Here is a 21,093-nt window from a genome sequence, read left to right on the forward strand (position 1 = left end):
TTCTTCCTCCAAAGGAATGACATTAATGAAGAATTCCAGTCTGGATTTCGAGCATGTCACAGGACAGAGACTGCTTTGATCAAAGTTACAAATGATCATGGCTGTATTTTGTTATTGGTGCTGCTACACTTAATGCTGCATTTTACACCATTGACCACAGCATACTCCTACATAGACTTGAAAATTATGTCGGCATTAACGGAATAGCATTGAAATGGTTGAAGTCTTATTTATCCGACCATTTTCAATTTGTAGCAATAAACAATGAGGTGTCCCGCAAATCGCAAGTCCAGTACGGTGTACCACAGGGCTCAGTCTTAGGGCCTCTGCTCTTCGCATTATACATGCTACCTCTAGGACATATAATAAAGCGACACGGAATTAGCTTTCACTTTTATGCTGATGATACTCAACTTTATATTTCATCTACGCCTCATGAAACCCAGCAGTTTCATTGAATAATGGAATGCATAGTTGATTTAAAAAACTGGATGAGTAATCATTTTTACTACTGAACTCGCACAAAACAGAAGTGTTACTTACTGGACCGAAAACCGGCATACGTAACAACCAAGAATATTGCTTAACTATTGACGAATGCTCCATAAAATTCTCGTCGTCAGCTAAGAATCTTGCTGTTGTATTCGATAGTAATCTGTCATGTCGCCATTAACTTTAAGATCATGCTTATTACCTGTATGCAGATCAGTATTCTACTCACAGCCAGTCTTGTCTCTTTGTTCCAAGGTTACCGCAGGATGCAGTTCATGCCAAGACCTGATGGCAGAGCTGAGAATGGGAAGCGGTGACCTGACAAGAGCTGAGATGATTGAGCTGGATAAAGGACACGGCAACTTGACATGATTTTTCTACAACACTTCAAATGCTATTAGATTGTTAATGATAATCTTAAATCTTTGATTTACCTTATTAGAAAGTTTATTTATTTTTTATTTAGCCTGTTGAGCTTGTGCAGAGGCAGCAGCTTTTGCCAGAGGGGAACTGGAATCCCCTGGGAATCCCCCTTGGACCTGGGTTCTCCTGAGTTTTTTTTCTCGATTGGAGTTTTGGGTTCCTCGCCACCGTTTGCATATTGTTTTGCACTATTTGCCTGGCCGGGGGGGCTGTTTAGAATTTAGAAGTTTTACATAATAAATATAGGAATTTATATATTTTTTTGGACCTGTGGTTCTCTCTCCCTTCTCTCCTATGTGTGCTTTCACTGAGTGTGCGTGCGAGTGTGTTTGCGTGTGGGCGTTTATGTAAATGTGTGTAAGTATGTATGCTTATTGTGTGTGTGGAGCATTTGTATGTCTGTCTTTTGTGTTTTCACCTTTTTCTTGTTTTTACAGGTATATGCCTTTAGTTGTTTTACTTATATCCAATGTGTCTCATGTACAGCTGCTGTGTAACAATGAAAATTATAAAAAGCGCTATATAAATAAAGTTTAGTTGAGTATAGTTCAAGTATTCCTGTAGAAATAAAAACAATAGAACCCTGCCCACAATACAACAGAAAATGTAATGGATTTAATGGTTATAATGGAAATTGTAGAATGGATAGTTGTTGTCTACTTGTATGTGATTGATTCTATTGGTAGGATGGTAAATCCTATTGGAATAAAACCCAAAACACACTTCAAAGAGGAATTTAAAGTAAAAATCAAATTCTTATTAAAAAAAATCTTTGCTTTTTTCAGTAGGGATGATATATGCATAAATTTACTATTTTCTGTATATAGGAACCATGCTACAAGTATTAATCTTTAGTAAAACCTACAGTACTACAGTAGTTTCATTATACTAGCTATAGTATATGTTTGTAGTTCAATTATGGTTATACAAATCGTAATAAATCCAACAAAAACGTGGCTTCTACACTTTACTATTCATAAGAACCTTACTACTTACTGGTAAATTTCTGCTAAAACTCGTAAAGGAAATCTACAAAATAAATACATATAGGCCTAGGGGGCTAATAAGGATAATGAGACTAAATGATCATACAGGATTATATCTAAACTAAACATATAACGCTCTTAAAGGAGAGTTGCTCACTGAAAAATTTACCCCCAGCGACCTTCCACAGTAGGAATAAAAATGACTAAGGAAAGTCAATGGGGGCAAATTTTGAAGAGAACTTATACAACTGATACTTTGAACTACTCAGTGTATTCAGTAAGTTGCTTCAGAGGCATGAGGTATATGACCAAAAAAAAAATTTGCACAACTGACATAAAGTAAATTTACTTTTAATATTTGAGTTCTTTTAAAAGCACGTACTTATTTACTTTTTACTTAAGAAAGAATCTGTCTTTACTTGTACATTTAGTGGAGTCATATTTGACCAGTAGTATCTATACATTCACCAAAGTAAGATAGTTGTGTACTTCGTGAGTTTTGGGTCTGAAAAAAACATCATAAACAAAAATTCATATGAAGACTGTCACACCCTCGTGCTCCACCAGAGGGGACTAAACACATCACCTGGACTATCACATACACTACATTCCCAATAACCCATTACTGGACTCCTGATGCTTGGTGACTAGACACGGGTGATAGTGATCTTGTCCACATGGCCTATTTAAGCTGTTTCCACATTCATTCAATGTGAAGTCTTGTCTTACATTTCTGATGTGTCACTGTTGTTGATGATCTATGTTATTACTTGGACGCCATCTTGTTTTGTGAACCTCTGCCATTGCCTGTTATCTCGTTCATGATGGTTTGCTGCCTGTCCTGACCTTACGCCTGTTATACCTTCAACCCTCAAGTCTCAGAGCAGTGTGGTAACAGAGACAAAGGGAAACGTTCAGATAGACTTTTATCAAGTTATGATGAGTCTATTTTCATCTTAAACAAATGTTCTTCAGTAGAATCATAACCTCTTAAAACCACCAATTAAACAAAACCTCTTTAAAATACCAACACAACAGAATACTGAACATGAAGAAATCTCCTCTTGTTCTAATCTTTATTCAAATGAATAAAATAACACTTGATTTTGACACGTTTTGAACCGTACAGAGTTTTATATTGTTTTTGACTTTGTCAATTGATTTGGTAGCGTAACGCTACATAGTTTTACGTGCTTACAAAAGTCATAGTGTCAACATTTAAAATGTAAACTACGTTTTCACTTTTTTGGGTTTCCAATACTCAAAACAGAGAAACCGTGATCAAAATACCAGAACAACAAATGCTGCGACCCACATGCTGTATAAACGCCTGCCGTACTTTCTACAACTGGAAACTGAGGGTAATGCAAAGCAGCGGATATTAAGTCACTGGTGTGTGACACATACAAGGGAGACAAGGCCATTATTTTAAATAGAAATTTATCTGGTATTTAGATTTATGCATTTGGCAGACGCATTTATCCAAATTGACTTACATTGTATTGTCCTATACGTTTATACAAAGGTATTTGCGCTCCCCTGGGATCCAACCCAAAACCTTGTGTTGTTAATGCAATGCTCTTACCACTGAATTACAGGAAAGCACGTTCTTTGCAATCTTTTGGATAATGTAAGTCCACAACTTCATGAAACATATCACACTGTGAAAGTGATTTCTGGATATTTCAAAATTATTCAATATTGTGGCTTTAAGTGAATGAAGAACATCTACTGTATGGCAGTATCATTTATTATTTTTAAGTATTTTCCGTGAAAGTGTCTTACCTTAGTGTGTGTAGTTGACAGTTGTGAGTTTTGAGAGCATCAGAGATCAGCTTCACTCCTGAATCCTTCAGATCATTGTTACTCAGGTCCAGCTCTCTCAGAGACGTTGATGATTGTAGACATGAAGACAAACTCTCACAACATCTAGCAGTCAGATTACAGCTCTGAAGACTGTGTGCAGGAAAAACACAAACAACACATTCAGATTTAACACTTACTGCTATAATTGAAAACAAATACATAAAACACACAAATCATGTGAACAAACTAGGGATGAGTCACGAATTTCAAATATTCGATTAGTTTTTTAATTATAGAATTTCAACTAGTGTGTGCGATCTTAAAAAATCCCCTTGTTTTCATGCGTAACGTATTCATGTAACCAAAGGGTGGCGCTGCCAATAACCACGTACCTTAGACTTACATGCTGTCAATCAAGAGACATTAGAGGAAAACAATTTCTCACAACAATTGTTAACGAAGTTACGCACACTGTAGACCCGCGTGGCATAACGGATACGATAAATTGAGACGGTGTCAAAAATGAGTTCTGTGTGGGGTCCTTTAATAAAATGAGTGAGAATAAAGTGCAGTGCAAACTCTGCAATGCAAAGAGCTGGCTTATCATGGATCGACAACTACGATGCACAGTCATCTGAGGGCGAAGCACCCAGCAGATTCATCCACAGGTCAGCAATCAGTTGCTAGTTTTATGGTCAGAACAAACAATTTGGATGCCAGACGGGCGGAGCAAATAACGGCTTTAATTACTAAGATGATCGCTAAGGATATGATTTCGATCAGCTTTGTCAAAGTAAAGGGTTTTAAAAATCTTACAAGGAAATGTCCTAGCATTATTAGCGGTTGATGCTGATCGACGTACTGTTAATAAGTGCCGTCATTCGGTTGTTAATATATTAATGTTTCAGCGCGTTATCTTAATTTATTGCTTGATGTAAGATTGCCTATTCCATAATACATAAAGCAGTGTGCCGTCATACAGATTTGAAGCGTAAATGTTCTCTCTCTCTCCGTTTATGTGTGTGTAATACTGTTAATGCGTCCATGTGGGGGTGGGGTGCGAATTTCGAATAATCTTCGAATAGTTCTTATCGATCTTCGAATATAATTTTTTCTTTAATTGCCCATCCCTTAAACAAACAGCACGGTAAAGCTAAAATATCACATGTTTTTACAAATAAGAATTGAACACAAATTCATGTTTTTGTTTATATTGAGATTGTTCATATATTCTGATAACTTTACCCGCTGATGTCAATCTACAGACAAACTAATGTAACCATATTATACTTTTGATGTACATACAGCAGAACCTACATTTAATTCAAACATTTAGGGAAAAAACATTGTCCAGGTTTAGAAATATCTTATTCTACTGTAATACATGTTGTTTGATGTAAAATTGCATTAGATCAGATTACTCAAGTGTGTCAGTGTTGTGTTGATATGAATGAATGTAGAGATGAATCTTACAGAGCTCTTCTGGTGTTTCTGATCACTGGCAGAAGTCGAATCACAGCTTCTTTAGATCTTCTGTATTTCTGCATCTCAAACATCTCTTGAGTCTCTTCAGACATCAGCAGCACAAACACCAGAGCAGACCACTGACCAGAAGAGAGATCTTGTGCTGAAAGATCTTCTGAATTCAGATACTTCTGGATTTCTATTATCAGGGAATCATCTTTCAGTTCATTCAGACAGTGGAAAAGATTTATGCTCTTCTCTGATGATTCAGATTTCTTAATTGTCTGTTTGATATATTCAACAGTCTGTCTCATGTCTTCTGCTGTGATGTTCAGTGAGGGCAGAAGATCTTTCAGCTCATTCTGATTTGACTCCAGAGAGAGACCCATGAGGAACCGCAGGAAAAGATCCAGGTGTCCGTTCTTACTCTGAAGAGCATTTTTAACAGCAGTCTTATGAAGGTCAACCAGTGAATTTTTCTTGACTGTCCTTTTTAGTTTGTTTCGCAGAGAGAGACGGAATGGGTTTGTTTTTTTGTTTTTGTAAATGAGAAGCACGTAAAGAGCAGCAAGGAATTCCTGAACACTGAGATGTACAAAACTGAAGACCTTTCTCCCAGAAACTGGCTTTTCTGCCTGAAACATCTGAGTGCATAACCCAGATAAAACTATACCATCATCGACATACAGCCCACATTCCTCAAGATCTTCTCTATAGAAAATCAGATTTCCTTTCTGAAGCTGTTTGAAGGCAAGTTCCCCGAGCTTCAGAACAACATCTTCAAAAGACTGAGGAAGGCTGGCACTTTGTTTTTTTGCTTTCATCTGTTCCATCTGTGAGAGTAAGAAGTAGATGTACATCCCTGTGAGAGTTGTGGGAGTTTTGTCCTGATTCTCTCGAGTCATCAGAGGCTGGAGAACACTGAGACAGATCCAGCAGAAGACGGGAATATGACACATGATGTGCAGACTTCTGGATCTCTTGATGTGTGAGACGATTCTTTCTGACATGTCAGGTTTGCTGTTTCTGGAGAAGTATTTCTCCTTCTGCTCATCATTGAATCCTCTGATCTCTGTCACCTGATCAATGTGATCTGGAGGTATCAGATGGGCTGCTGCTGGTCTGGAGGTGATCCAGATGAGAGCGGACGGAAGCAGATTTCTTTCGATCAGGTTTGTTATTATGACATCTACTGTAGTTTCTTTAGTAACATCTGTAAATCCCTCACTGTTCTTAAAGCTGAAAGAGAAGCGACACTCGTCCAGACCATCAAAGATGAACATCACTTTATCTTCTTCTTTAGGCAGTGATGACAGTTGTTTATCAGAACCAAAGAACTTTTTATTTATCAATCCCATTAGACTGCGGTTTCCTGAAATCAGATTCAGTTGACGGAAGGCCAGAGGAAAAATAAAGATGATTTCCTGATTTTCTTTTCCTTCAGCCCAGTCAAGGATGAATTTACTGACAGAGACAGTTTTGCCCACACCTGCGATGCCCAGCGTCAGCACTTTTCTATTTTGTCGACCTGTATCATGCTGGACTTTAAATATGTCATTACACTTGACTGACGTTTCCTCAGCAGCAGTTCTGTTTAATTCAATATGTCTCACTTCATGTTCATTCACTACTCCACCAGTCTTATTCTTCACTATATAGAGATCAGTGTAGATATCAGTCAAGTATGTCTTCTGGTGTGAATTACCATCCAATATTCTCTCATAATCCCGTTTTAATAACCTCTTCAGTGTGTTGCTGAACTCACTGTGATCATCATCAACAGCTTTACTGTCAACTGCAGATGCACCTACAAAACAGTAATGAAATACATTTACATTTATGCAATTGGCAATCGCGTTTATTCCAAGCGACTTACATTGCATTATCATAAACATTTATACTTAGGCATATGCAATCCCCTGGGATCGAACCCACAACCTTGCACTCATACCACTGAGCTACAGGAACAGGTCTTAAATGATCGAGGATTTAATCTTCTTATTGTGTCAGCATTACTGTTCATTTATTCAATGAGAGGGATTTCCCTTCCCATCATGCTTTGCGTAAAACTGCATTCTCTTTAAAAGCTATTGAGCTTTAAATTATGGTATATTTTGTGTATGAGCCCATACAGTAAACTCTAAAAAAATGGTTCTTAAAAGGTTCTTTAATGATGATAAATGTATTATTTAGAAGCATGTCTTCTGAAGAACCTCTTTTCAGCTGAAATGGTTCTTTGTATTGGGAAAGGGTTCTTTATTCCCGCCTTTTTTGGTTTAAATTAAATCAGTTATGTAGAAGCTGCCTCCTGATTGGTTGTTTGTCCTGAATCAATTTTTTTATCTATGCAAGATATTTTATGGGTAAATAATTAATGGGAATCTGCTTTACCAATTAATTAGGACAGTTAAAATGTATATACTCTACTCAATATTTATCACAAATATTATATCATCAATCATTATTTACTTCTACTGGTTGAATGTCAATTTTTCTAAAATATTTTCATGAACAGTATCTTCATGTTTCTTCAACAGTATGTGTGTTCAAGTTGTATTTATGTTTATTTATTGATATTTCAGAGTTTTGTATATGACCTTGTGCTGGGAGTGAACTTGAAAGAGACGGGTATTTCTCGCGGTATCAGCTCAGAAGTCTGACAACTGTGTCATACTGAATGTTTTAAAGGCGATATGTTAATGTTTCTTTTAAAGTTGATATCCTTAATTGCAATTTACATTTTAAATAATTTTGGAAATTAAGTTTTGTGTGTTCTTAAAGTACATATATGTACTTGTCTCTATTTCATGTGACTTATAAGCAAAGCTCTAAACCACTGCAGGTCTGACTTTGACGGTTGAGGTAAATTCAGTGACACATTCAAAAGGTAAGTAATCAAAATTTACGAATGAATCTTTAGCCAAACATTATCTTCATTACCAAATAACATGATTATACTGCAGGAGTCGGCTCAACAAAACTTCTGCCAAGACATTATTTTAACATGTGAGAGTGACCTCCACACTAACTACTTGTTTTGTCTCCATGTCTCATCTTCAGGCTCCTGAAAACACCTGACAGACACAGCTCTGGTTAAGTCTAATGCTCAAGGGTGATGAGCACAGCCATAGATGGAAAGTGGTGGGAATCTGCGATGATCATGGCCTGCAAATCTGTGCTCCATGGCAGACCAAGATCCTACTTTTGTTTGGCTAGAAACTTAAATAAATAATAATAATGGATGTAGTTATCTGCCACTTAATACAGAAAACAATACAATATTTAATCATTGTATTGCCTGTCTGAGTTCTTGGCTGTAGTGCTTGCTGTATAATCTTGCTGACCAGTTAACTTTAAATAATAATCAGGTATTTTTACATTTTTCCTGGTTATATACAGTTGAAAGAAAAAGTATGTGAACCCTTTGGGCTTACTTGGATTTCTTCATAAATTGGTCATAAAATGTGTTCTGATCTTCATCTAAGTCACAACAATAGAGAAACACAGTCTCCTTAAACTAATACCGCACAAACATTATACGTTTTAATGTTTTTATTGAACACAACATGTAAACATTCATAGTGCAGGGTGGAAAAAGTATGTGAAACCCTAGGCGAATGACTTCTCCAAGAGCTAATTGGAGCCAGGAGTCAGCCAACCTGGGGTCCAATCAATGTGATGAGATTGGATGTGTTGATTAAAGCTGGCCTGTCCAATAAAAAACACACACCAGTTTTGAGTTTGCTGTTCTGAAGAAGCGTTGTCTGATGTGAACCATGCCTCGCACAAAAGAGCTCTCAGAAGACCTACGATCAAGAATTGTTGACTTACATAAAGCTGGAAAGGGCTACAAAAGTATATCTAAAAGCCTTGATATCCATGTGTCCCCGGTAAGACAGATTGTCTACAAATGGAGAAAGTTCAGCACTGTTGCTACACTCCCTAGGCGTGGTCGTCCTGTAAAGATGACTGCAAGAGCACAGCGCAGAATGCTCAATGAAGGGAAGAAGAATCCTAGAGTGTCAGCTAAACACTTACAGAAATCTCTGGCACATGCTAACATTTTTGTTCCACAGCACTACTGGCAAAACATTCTGTGGACAGATGAAACCAAAATTGAGTTGTTTGGAAAGAACACACAACGCTATGTGTGGAGAACAAAAGGCACAGCACACCAACATCAAAACCTCATCCCAACTGTAAAATATGGTGGAGGGGGCATCATGGTTTGGGGCTGCTTTGCTGCCTCAGGCCCTGGACAGATTACTGTCATCGATGGAAAAATGAATTCCAAAGTTTATCAAGACATTTTGCAGGAGAACTTAAGACCATCTATCCGCCAACTGAAGCTTAACAGAGGACGATGCAACAGGACAACGACCCAAAGCATAGAAGTAAATCAACAACAGAATGGCTTCAACAGAAGAAAATATGCCTTCTGGAGTGGCCCAGTCAGAGTCCTGACCTCAACCCGATTGAGATGCTGTGGCATGACCTCAAGAGAGCGATTCACACCAGTCATCCCAAGAATATTGCTGAACTGAAACACTTTTGTAAAGAGGAATGGTCCAAAATTTCTCCTGACCGTTGTGCAGGTCTGATCTGCAACTATAGAAAACGTTTGGTTGAGGTTATTGCTGCCAAAGGAGGGTCAACAAGTTATTAAACCCAAAGGTTTCACATACTTTTTCCACCCTGCACTATGAATGTTTACATGTTGTGTTCAATAAAAACATGAAAACGTATAATGTTTGTGCGGTATTAGTTTAAGCAGACTGTGTTTCTCTATTGTTGTGACTTAGATGAAGATCAGAACACATTTTATGACCAATTTATGAAGAAATCCAAGTAAGCCCAAAGGGTTCACATACTTTTTCTTTCAACTGTATATACTTTTATTTTTGTTCTCACATTTCTACTACTTTTCTGCTAAAATGGGCTTAAACTTATTTCTTTACTTTTCCTATGTCTCTGTTTTGGGCTGTTTTTTTCTGTAAAGCTGCTTTGCACCAATGCAAGATTATGAAAGGCATTAATATGTTCAAATATATTGAATGTTGCTTGACATTTAATGATGTGACCAATAGGAAATAAAAGTATTACTTGATTTACATGTCTTGCTTATTGTTTTTATAAGGTAAAATGGAAATAGACAATCGTTATATCTGTAAAAAAATTAATGAATGAATTAATAAAAAAAACAAAATTACCCCCCACTATTTTCTGATAAAGATATGGTTCTTTATAGCACCCCTGAGGTTCTATAAAACCTAAAATGGGTTCTATATAGCACTAAATTGGGTTGTGCTATTGCTTTTTTGGTGCAATTTAGAACCATGTGAAGTGAAACAGCAACATTTACATATTATTTGACATATATTTAAATAAAAACTCAATAATCATGTATTTTTCATTTCATGGGTCATTACCGGTTGCAAAGTACTATTTAAATGAAATTAATTGCTTTCAGTGTGCTGGATTCTCGTTTTGTTCATAAAAAATTAACACATAAATTAGTACTGACAAGACTAGGACGATAGTGTTTTAAGTTACTACACTTGCTCAGATGTTCTAAAGGATACCAACACCTCTTATATGTGATAAGGTCGAGGAAAATTTGGTCGTCATGTCATGACTCTTTTAATGCTTCAACCTCACAGTCATTTATTTCTTCATCAAATTGATTCCTTATCAATAGCACTGAGTGAAACACTTCTGTTGCTGAGAGAGAATTCATTTCATTTCAGTTCTGTTCTGGTTCAGTTATAAGTTATTTTCTCGGCTGATATTTGGCTCAGTTGTGGCTCATGTTTGTGTTTAATCCAGATCTGAGTCACCTGAAGGTCGTCATTCTTTACTGTATGTGATCTGAGGGAAACTGGTTGTGTGGACTGAAGATGGGACAGAACCATAATGTGATGCGTGTATGTGAGATGTCACTGCTCCATCAGTCTCGTTCTCCAGCATGTAGAGATCAGTTTTAACATTATTCAGACTGATACAGTTCAGTCTCTACATCACCATTCAATAAGCGCTCATGTTTCTGTTTTAAGATGTTCTTCAGTCCGTTTCTGAACTCATTTTAATCACAATCAACAGCTTCACTTTCAAATGAAGGAGAGAGATTAACAGACTCATGAACTTTAACATAAGATGAAACTCTTTTTCTTTACCTTTCTTTACTTTGAGTTTGTTCTCTAGTTCTTCAGCCAGCTGGTTCTTGTTCATCTTCCTTAGGATGTCTAGTGTGATGTTCACAGCTCCTTCTTGTTTCTCACGCTCCACCATCTTATCTACTGTATCTAAGACATCTGCTTCCTCCAGTCCAGAAGCTGGAAACTTATAATCATTCCTCAGGTAACACCGAAACCTTTTCAGTTGAGCTTTATCCAAATCATCCAGTGAGTCTATGAGGAGCTTCTTAACAGACGCCATCATCCAGCACTGAGTCACTTCTGCAGGACGAGAAGAAAAACATCTCAGAGAGTTTCTGGAGATCAGATGATGTTGCTGTGTAAATAATAAACCAAGAATCTGGTTCACAGAAGACAACAGTGAGCTGTTGATTTTCTGCATGTGTTTCTGTCTCTTCATAATGAACCCATTCAACATGTTTGTCAGATGGTGGAGAGATTTGATGATGTGAATCAAATACTGTAGTAAAGTTGATTTCCGTGTACACCTGTGTTCTCTGTCTGATCTGACCCACACACCATAAACTGACTATAGACCTAATGAAACTGTTCTATTGTGAGTAGACATGATGAGTGCTGGACAGAAATGATTAAATGAATGACTGACACCCACTATGTGTTCATAAAAGGAGAAACATTACTGTAAGAAAAGCCATCTGAACAGATCATCTTATTGTTTTATCTGAGTTAAAGGGATATTTTACATATGAGAGTCACATTTGTAACCTTCTATGACACTAAACAGTAAACAGCACATAAATACTGGTGACCAAAACTTTATGGAGTCCCATTATCAAATCTGTCTGAGGTCATAGTTCAAACGTGCGGCCTGACCTGAAGAATAAAGTTTTCTGTTGCAAAATATGACTTGTGAAGTAAACTAATAAAGACCAAACAAGTGTTTTTAGACTTAAACCTGTCATACTAAATTTACATTTATGCAATTGGGAGATGCTTTTAACCAAAGCGACTTACATTGCATTATCCTATACATTTAAACATATGTATGTGCAATCCCCTGAGCTACAGGAAATACTAACAAAATGAAAGACAAACACTTTGGATTATAATAAATTCTTCAAATACAGAAGCACGTCACACAGATTTTATCTCTGAAAAAATAAAGACTTTGGACCAACCTTAACAAATACTGTCTATCCTAATAACTTATATTTACCATTAAAACCAACTGTAGCTGTTTTATTACACTTTGCTTAATACTCAGAGTTGTCATAAAAATAACAGTCAATCAATGCATTTGCAGTACCAATATAATGTCTTCTGATCAAAGCAACATTTCAAAATATTTGTATTATACCAAAGTACCAAAAACCTTTAAAAATACCAACAGAACAAAATACAAAACATTGATTACCCCAATAATAAACAAGCATTGAGTCAATGTTAAAATGGTCAATATCACTTTTGCACCCACAATTACTGCTGAACAATGTTGAAACTTCAACAAACCCGCAATGTTTGCTTTAGTTGGGCTCTTGACTCTTGTGTTTAAACGAGCCATTCTTTTGCTGTTTTTGAGCATTTGATGATGTTTTTTGGGTGTTTAACAATGGATGTTTATGGTTATTGTTTAAAAAGATGAAGAACAACAGATGAAAATCTCTTTTTTTCAGTGTTGAAGTGCGATAATCGGGTCCCCTATGCGTCCAGCAACCCAGAAAAGGTGAAAAACAAGAACCCTGTAAGTGTGTTTTGGTGTGCCTATACCTGCAAGCATGTGAGAAATTGAACCGTTCAGATTTCCCTCCTGTTGTGAAGTAAAAGCAGGCTCTTATTATAATGTTACCGCCCCTTAATCTACACAATTCCACCCACAATGCTGTTGTTGTTTTCACAAGCGACAGCAGTGTACGTGACACCATAAAGTCTTTGTTTAGAGTCCCAGCCTCAGAAGACACGAGACAGAAGTGGATTTATTTTATTTTTTACTGGAAATCCATCAGAAACCATCAGTAAAAACCTTCTTGTTTACTCAAATCACTTCAAACAGGAGTGCTTTTCAACCAAGGACAGTAGAAGCAGGATTTGCTTCAAAGTTGTTCCTCAAAAGGGATCCTGACAAACTGAACGAGACAAAACTGTCGATATGAGTAATATTTATCAACAGTATAGGAAGATGACGTCAGCATATGATAGCGAAGGGAGCTAAGTAACAGGCTAAATAGAACATTCAAACCTGTGTTAAACTTATTGTATACAGTATAAGTGCAGATAGACACTTGGAGTTTAACTGTATGTGTGTTAATATCTGTTTAATGTCTATTAATATATGTTTGTTTTGCTAATAAACAGGGGTGAACACTGCAGGTTAGTTTCGTTTTAAACGTCCTTGGGCTAAAAAAATCTGTCACACACCAATACAGGGCATACTAGTTATGCTCTCACGTTGAGTGTTTATAACTTGTCAATGACAAGCACTAAAATCCACGTAATTCTTTTGAGATCTGCAGGTGCCCATTCTATCTTGTGCAAGCATACACGCACAACATGTGTTACGGTTCTGTCCCGGTTTTGACAGGGCAGAAGAGAGGAAGAACCCAAGTGCAGGCACACGGCGGTAGTAAGGGGTTTAATTAGATATTTATTTTAAATAATACAAAAAGGAAAAACAAAACCCACGAGGGGGGAAAACAAGACAGGATAACTATTGAATAAAACAAGGACACGGACTAACTAGATTAAGAAAACAAACACTTGGTACAACACTAAACTATACTACAAGACACAAGGTAACAGGACGTTGACAAGATTAGGCGATATACAAACAAGTCACTAGACATAGTGACAATTGTAAGCATTGTTTCCTCAGAAGTTCTTCCTTTGGAAGTTTAAATAAGACGCATTTAGTTTCACGTAGAACACAGGATTTAGACGGCAAACGCATCATGAACAAGCAACAGTGTTTTTGGGAGGAGAGTAAAGTTTTAACGGCAGTCCCAGCAAAACGTAGGCGGGGACTATGACTGGTGACATATAGACATGACGGTTAGAGACACGTCTCATTTGCATGATTCAGAGTCGACTCCCTTTTTTACGAGCCAATGACTTTGTTATTTATTCACCTTAGGACTTACAACTTGGCAGACTGCTTACTTTCATACTAGGCAACAAAACACACCGCATGAAATGTAATTTTCATGATCTAATCCTACTTACTCTTTAACATCATTCATGAGAGTAAACCAACACACTTAAAATGAAAACTGATGGATTTTTGAAAGATAAGTTCTCAAATCATTTAGTTGCTGCTTTGAAATAATGTTGTTTGAAATGGTGAGACCTAAATAACCAAAAACAAATCTTAGGGCTCCGGACAAAAAATCAGTTAAGGAGCCATTTGCTACTATAGAGGCGAAAAACACAGGCGACAAATTATTTTTTAAAAAGCCACATAACATGAACATGAACATTTTTAAATGGCTTACTTTTATTTATCCTGTGTTGTGTATATCTTCCCCCTAATAGGTTTTGGTCACAAAGTTTTTTCAAGTTGTTTTTCCTCATAAGCAGGCCCCTATGCAATCTGCAGAATTCCGCGGAATGGTCTTAGATTTATATTTGTGGACAAATGTAAACACATCTGTATAATTGTGTTCAAATAGTATTACAATGCTGCCAGTATATTTGAATGGAGTTGATAGCAGTTTTTGTTCTACTTATTTAAAAAGAGGCAGAGAAGGGTTGTTATCGATTGTCTTGATGCTAAAACAACTGTTGAACTCTAAATAATCTGAATTAATTTAAACCAACAGAAAAGATGCATGTCAAGACCATATTCATATATTCTATAGCATGGGCGTTGCTAGCACTTTTTATTCGGGGCTGTAGCCCCGATTGTTTGTAATCTAGCCCCGAATGTTTTGGACTGGAAATATTATAATAGGAATTCAGTAACTGGACGTTTAAAATTCAATGTTCAATGTTGAAAAGGTATTAACTTTAGTGTGCGTGTACACACAGACAAAAATGGACTATAATTCATGATATCAAAATCCAGATTATCTCAACAAGCCCGCACAGTTTTTCGTGATTCTACTATTGTGAACAAAAAATCTTAATCCAAATTCCCTACATTAGCCCCTGATAGTTTTATATCCTAGATACACCCCTGTTTATAGGCTTTATGAAAGAGCAGTGATGTGCGGTCAGACTCACTTTTCATCATGAAAAAAACGAATAATGAGAACATAAAATAAACTTGAATAAATGAAACCTGTTCTGTGCTATAAATTCCAATGATTCCAATAATTTGATCATTGTTATAGTCAAAATCGCTTAATTTACACATTTCCTGCTCTGAAAAAGGGAGAAGGGGGATGTGCCGAAGTGAATTGTTGAGCCTCACCTCAGACTGCACTATCACTCACACACTGGGTTGTGTTGCTCTCTCTCTCTGCATGTCGCCAATATAACGTTTGCAGGCACGTTTATTAAACACCCTCACTTTCAACAGTCTGGATAATATCTTTCATGAAAAGAGTTGTATGTAGCCCCGATTGTTTGTAATCTAGCCCCGAATGTTTTGGACTGGAAATATTATAATAGGAATTCAGTAACTGGACGTTTAAAATTCAATGTTGACGCTGTGTACATGATGCCGACTGCAGCCTCTCTCACACACGCCGAGTCTGAAACACACAGGCACATACACACACCATGTGACTGATTTCAACCTATCATAGAACATAACCATTGCAGTTGAGCTGCTCGACAAAATAAAATATAACAGTGTGAGGGCAGAGAGGACTACAGAACGGCAATAGCACGTGCCAAGAAACAAACAAATCTTCTTTAATTTTGGCACTGCAAAACACTCTTCTACTTAAGTATCACGGTAATATGAAGCTTCACCACGATCTGAAAATACTTTGGGATCGGAGCAACTACGAAGCTGCAGAGTAAGGATTTCAACAAAGCTGGTGCGCAGATGTTTGTCATCTGCATTTAAACCCTACATAAGACCCGACTCCAAAATCATCATGGAAGTCCAACAAGCTCTTTCAAGTCAAGATCAAGGATCGGAGCAGCCACAACCGGGCTGAACGCGGAATTCTAATGGAAAACCTCATAACAGCTCAACAAGCCTCATCCGGTCAAGATCCAGGCGTCAGCTCGATGTGCGCCCCTCCTGTATACCGACACTCCTTCAGGATCAGAGCAAGTACTACCGCAGTCGAACGCGGAAGTCCAATGGGAACCATTAAATGGACAGGTAGATGGTCATCCTCTGCTTATGAGTCTTAATAAGACCGGACTCCTCTACCATCACGGCAGCTCAACGAGCCTATCCGTCTAATATCCAGGTAAATCTTGCAAATACTGGTGGTGGTGTGTCACGGCCTACCAAGGCCTGTTCAGTATCGTGGCCTACCAAGGCCTGTTCAGTGTTGTGGCCCATTAAGGCTGCGTTTCTATGTTGTGGCCCATCGTGGCCTTGTCAGTGTTGTGGCCTAGCAGGCCTTCCGTCACTGGGGCCTCTAGTCGGCCTTGTCAGTGGTTGTGGCCCGTCGGGGCCTTGTCAAAAAGAAGGGGCTGGATGTACCTCATAATGTCGTGGCCTTCCGGGGTCTTGTCAGTGTTGTGGCCCAGCGGGCCTCGTCTCAGTGTTGTGCCCTATTAGGGCTGCGTTCCTATGTTGTGGCCCATCGCGGCCTTGTCAGTGGTTGCTGCCCATCGGGGTCTTGTCTCAAGTGTCGTGCCTTCCGGGCTATGTATCAGAGTTGTGGCCCATCAAAGCCTCGTCAGTGTTGAGGCCTATCGGGACCTCTGTCACTGGGGCCCCTCGTCAGCCTCGTCAGTGCTGTGGCCCATCGAGGCCTCGTGTATATGTTGTGGCCTATCGGGCCCCGTCTCAGTGTTACTCACGACCAGCGACCGGTAAATTGTTTTATCACTAACATTTGCAATTAATATCGTTCTGCAGGTTCTGCTAGAGACTCCAACCAGCAGGTGAGTAGAAATAATTTCTTTTGGGGGGGTAGGCCCCACTCCAGAGGTAAGCCCACGATCATTCTCTGGGGTTGGCTACGCCCCCGCCTTACCATCTCAAGGCGGGAAGTGGAGGACTTCTTGGCCCTCTGGATGCGAGCCACGGACAGGGCCTACTCCAAAGAACTGTCACCATCTTATTATATCCATATATATTCTGTCTATCAGCTGTCAAATAAATGTTGTATACTCAACTTTGGCCTCCGAGTCTTTCTGGTAGAAATGTTGCTTCAGCGCTAGTTCTGCCAGGAAGACTCAATCTTATATCACTCATTGCCAATCAACACCCAACCAATCACCTTCCGACATGAAACATAAAAGATCGCCACTTACCCCTTCCTATGTCCGCAGTCGGAGCTACGTGATTCGCCCCCCATCCTCCCCACCACCACCAGGAGGTCCCTGTCAATATAACCCCAAGGGGGTTGGCTACGCCCCCGCCTTACCATCTCAAGGCGGGAAGTGGAGGACTTCTTGGTCCTCTGGATGCGAGCCACGGACAGGGCCTACTCCAAAGAACTGTCACCATCTTATTATATCCATATATATTCTGTCTATCAGCTGTCAAATAAATGTTGTATACTCAACTTTGGCCTCCGAGTCTTTCTGGTAGAATTGTATTTAAAGAGAAAGATCGTGGTATAAAGTTTAGTCAAACAGCAATTATTTTGTCTAATTCAAAGACGGCGCCGTCAGCGGAGCATTTTAGTGTATTTCATCCGTGAAAAGCTGTCTACACTTTATACTCCAACTATAATTATAGAAAAGTGAACCTGCACCGGCAGTAAAATAAGCAGCTTTTGGATCTCACTTTGTCAAGAAAAACTCAGCAGAGCAGCCCATAAGTTCAGACCTCGAGCTTGGCTGGAACTTCAACACGACAACAAGTGAAATAAAAACATGATCATATTGAAACATTATATGAGACACTGAAGTGAAGTTTATCATTTAGTTCATACCGTGTAGTTTGTGTTTGTTTGACGATGAATTTGAGCCCACTTCCTTCTTCCCGTTCTTAAACACAGTACCATTAAATGTTAAATAGCATATGTAAAATCATTAAGAATAAGTTTACATTTACAAATTGTGAGCACTTGAATGGTGATTATAATGATTTTCAAGATGAGCAAAATCAAAAACAAAGTTAGAAATGCATTTACTCCATATTGTAGGTTTGAGAATTGTCCACAGATGATATTTCAACTACAGAAGAGGACAAAAGACTGGAGGCTGTTTTGTGATGGGTTACCTTTAACATATTCCAGTGGAGTCTCATTTTATTTGACCAGTGTGCTGAAAGGCCCTGTTTTAATAAACACTCACTTCAATGTACAGCTGCTTTGTAACAATGAAAATTGTAAAAAGCGCTATATAAATAAAGTTGAGTTGAGTCAATGTAGGCCTACAGTATGTCTGCAGAGGCGTTCTGTGTATGGCAGGGGCTCTCGCGGCTGTCTGGTCAGGTCAATTCAAATTAATATTTTATTACAGGATTTATTGCAGAACCATCGGAAGAATGAAAAATGTAAGTGACTCCTCACAGAGAAAAGACTGTAAAAACAATACTACTTTATCAGCAGCTTCTGTGGTGAAGGACGCGTGACAAATGATTTTGACTCTGCTGTGAAGTATACTGGGCTCGAATCTGCCTAACTCACTTCTCAACTTTTTCACATCACAAATCAGATCTGCTTCCATTTGTTTTTTAACTATAGATTATTTAAAGTGTTGTGCTTTGTTTTATTATATGTGAGGATGGCTGCTGCAGTTTGCAGCATGTATGATAGGGTCAGGATTATGTCTCTCGTGCAGCTGCTATGTAACAATGAAAATTGTAAAAAGCACTATATAAATAAAGTTTTGTTGAGTTGTGGATTAATAAATTCTGACGTCACTGTTGTCAGGATTCCATCACCATCTCCCTCCACTCATTCCCTCACTCCGCCCACTCAGTCATTCACACGCTCATTGTCACCCGATTACTAATCACTATCACCTGGACCTCATCAGCAGTGCACCCATTTATACCACAGACCAACATTCACTTATTGTCTGATCTCGTCTACACATGACACAGTTTCTATACCATACGTACCTGTATTCCTACCTACTATCCCGATCTTCTCAGCGAATCTTCTTCCCGCCTGTAAAGGAATTCATCATCAGCTTTATCAGCAAGATAAAGAGAGAGACTTGGTTACACTACGGATAAGTTTCCATCTGTTTTGTCATCTTACCGGATATTCACCTATTTCATTGTACCGATCCATTCTGCAAATTAAACGTATAAACTTACCATTCTGTCTGTTTCGTCTCTGCCAAAACCTGACAACTGTATGTCTGATCCTTTTAATTCATTTTTGTAATGGCATTTTATTGCATGTCATTAATGTTTATCGAGGCAAACAATGCAAGAATTGATGTAATATACATTTGGTTTGTGAAATTACTTAGTTCTCATCTGTCGATTAAAACTTTTTTCATATCCTTGTTCTGCTTTTTCCCAGGCCTCCAACAATCTCACGTTCACATTCGGTTCAGGAATATTCCACTGATACACCATTTAATGGCAAATTAGAGCAAATTACTTCATTCTGCAGACACTGTTCATATTTCCATCCAAAACTATTTCCTCCATTCTTTTTATATTCCCATCACTCATTTAAAATTGAGCGTGTACGATTATTCTTATCACTACCCTGTAAATTAACCCAAAATATCACTGCTAGCTTTTCTCTTCTTAAATCTGATTTCATCTCTCCCATTTCAACCCTGCACTGTAAAAAAAAATGCTGTTAAAAAACGGGCAAACCTGGCTACGTGAAAACCTGGCTACACTTTATACTCCAACTATACTTATAGAAAAGTGTACCTGCACCGGCACCAAAATCAGTAGCTTTTGGATCTCACATTGTCAAGACAAACATAAATCAGCCCATAAATTCAGACCTCGAGCTCGTCTGCAACTTCAACATGTCATCGGTTTTAAATAAGCGTTCAGATTGATTAACACGACAACAAGTGTAATAAAAACATGATCATATTGAAACATTATATCAGAAACTGAAGTGAAGTTTATTGTTTAGTTCTTACCGTGTAGTTTGTGTTTTTTTGACGACAGTTTGAGGCACTAAATGGCAAATTGTCATGGATGCTTTTACTTTCGATTTTGAGACCACTTCCTTCTTCCCATTTACACATGTGTCGGTGCTACGAGATTTTTGGTTGCCAATATTTTCTCAGAGGGCAGAGTTACATGAATATTTATGAGCTTCTGTGTCATGTCAGGATTTTCAGTTTCTGCATGTCTAATGTTTAACAAGAAGGTAAATAAATACAGACGTTTCAACTGCATTCGTTAGGCGTAACGTTTTAGGGTATACAGGTCACCTGACCAAATGATTTTGATGCACTCACATCATTTTAAAAGTCTATTTAAAATAACACATTAAAGTAAAGATTCTGAGATAAAACAAGTTTATTTAGCCCACTGTTTCCGCTATGTATTGAACTATGAATGTGGATTATAAACAGTGACAAACTAAAGTTCTTAAATCAAAGTACCATTGAATGTTAAATAGCATATTTAAAATCATTAAAAATAAGTTTACATTAACAACTTGTGAGCACTGAAATGGTTATAATAATGATTTTCAATATAAGCATAATCAAAAACAAAGTTAGAAATGCATTTACTCCATATTGTAGGTTGGATGATT

The 21,093-nt window shown here is 38.0% G+C and overlaps 1 protein-coding gene across 1 annotated transcript in view; it reads right to left on the bottom strand.

Moving 5' to 3' along the window:
- The window catches only part of LOC130416972 (NACHT, LRR and PYD domains-containing protein 3-like), a 32,858-nt gene extending 12,336 nt beyond the window's left edge, over window positions 1–20,522 (bottom strand). The window contains exons 1-4 of the mRNA XM_056742329.1: window positions 20,468–20,522; window positions 11,345–11,626; window positions 5,181–6,978; window positions 3,687–3,857 (exon numbers count right to left, since the gene is read on the bottom strand). Of these exons, the coding sequence (XP_056598307.1) occupies window positions 3,687–3,857; window positions 5,181–6,978; window positions 11,345–11,609 (2,234 nt within the window). The 5' untranslated portion in view covers window positions 11,610–11,626; window positions 20,468–20,522. The remainder of the gene's footprint in view (window positions 1–3,686; window positions 3,858–5,180; window positions 6,979–11,344; window positions 11,627–20,467) is intronic.
- Window positions 20,523–21,093: the final 571 nt, after the last annotated feature.

Source organism: Triplophysa dalaica, unplaced genomic scaffold (genome assembly GCF_015846415.1).
Source record: "Triplophysa dalaica isolate WHDGS20190420 unplaced genomic scaffold, ASM1584641v1 Contig4, whole genome shotgun sequence".
Lineage (NCBI taxonomy): Eukaryota > Metazoa > Chordata > Actinopteri > Cypriniformes > Nemacheilidae > Triplophysa > Triplophysa dalaica.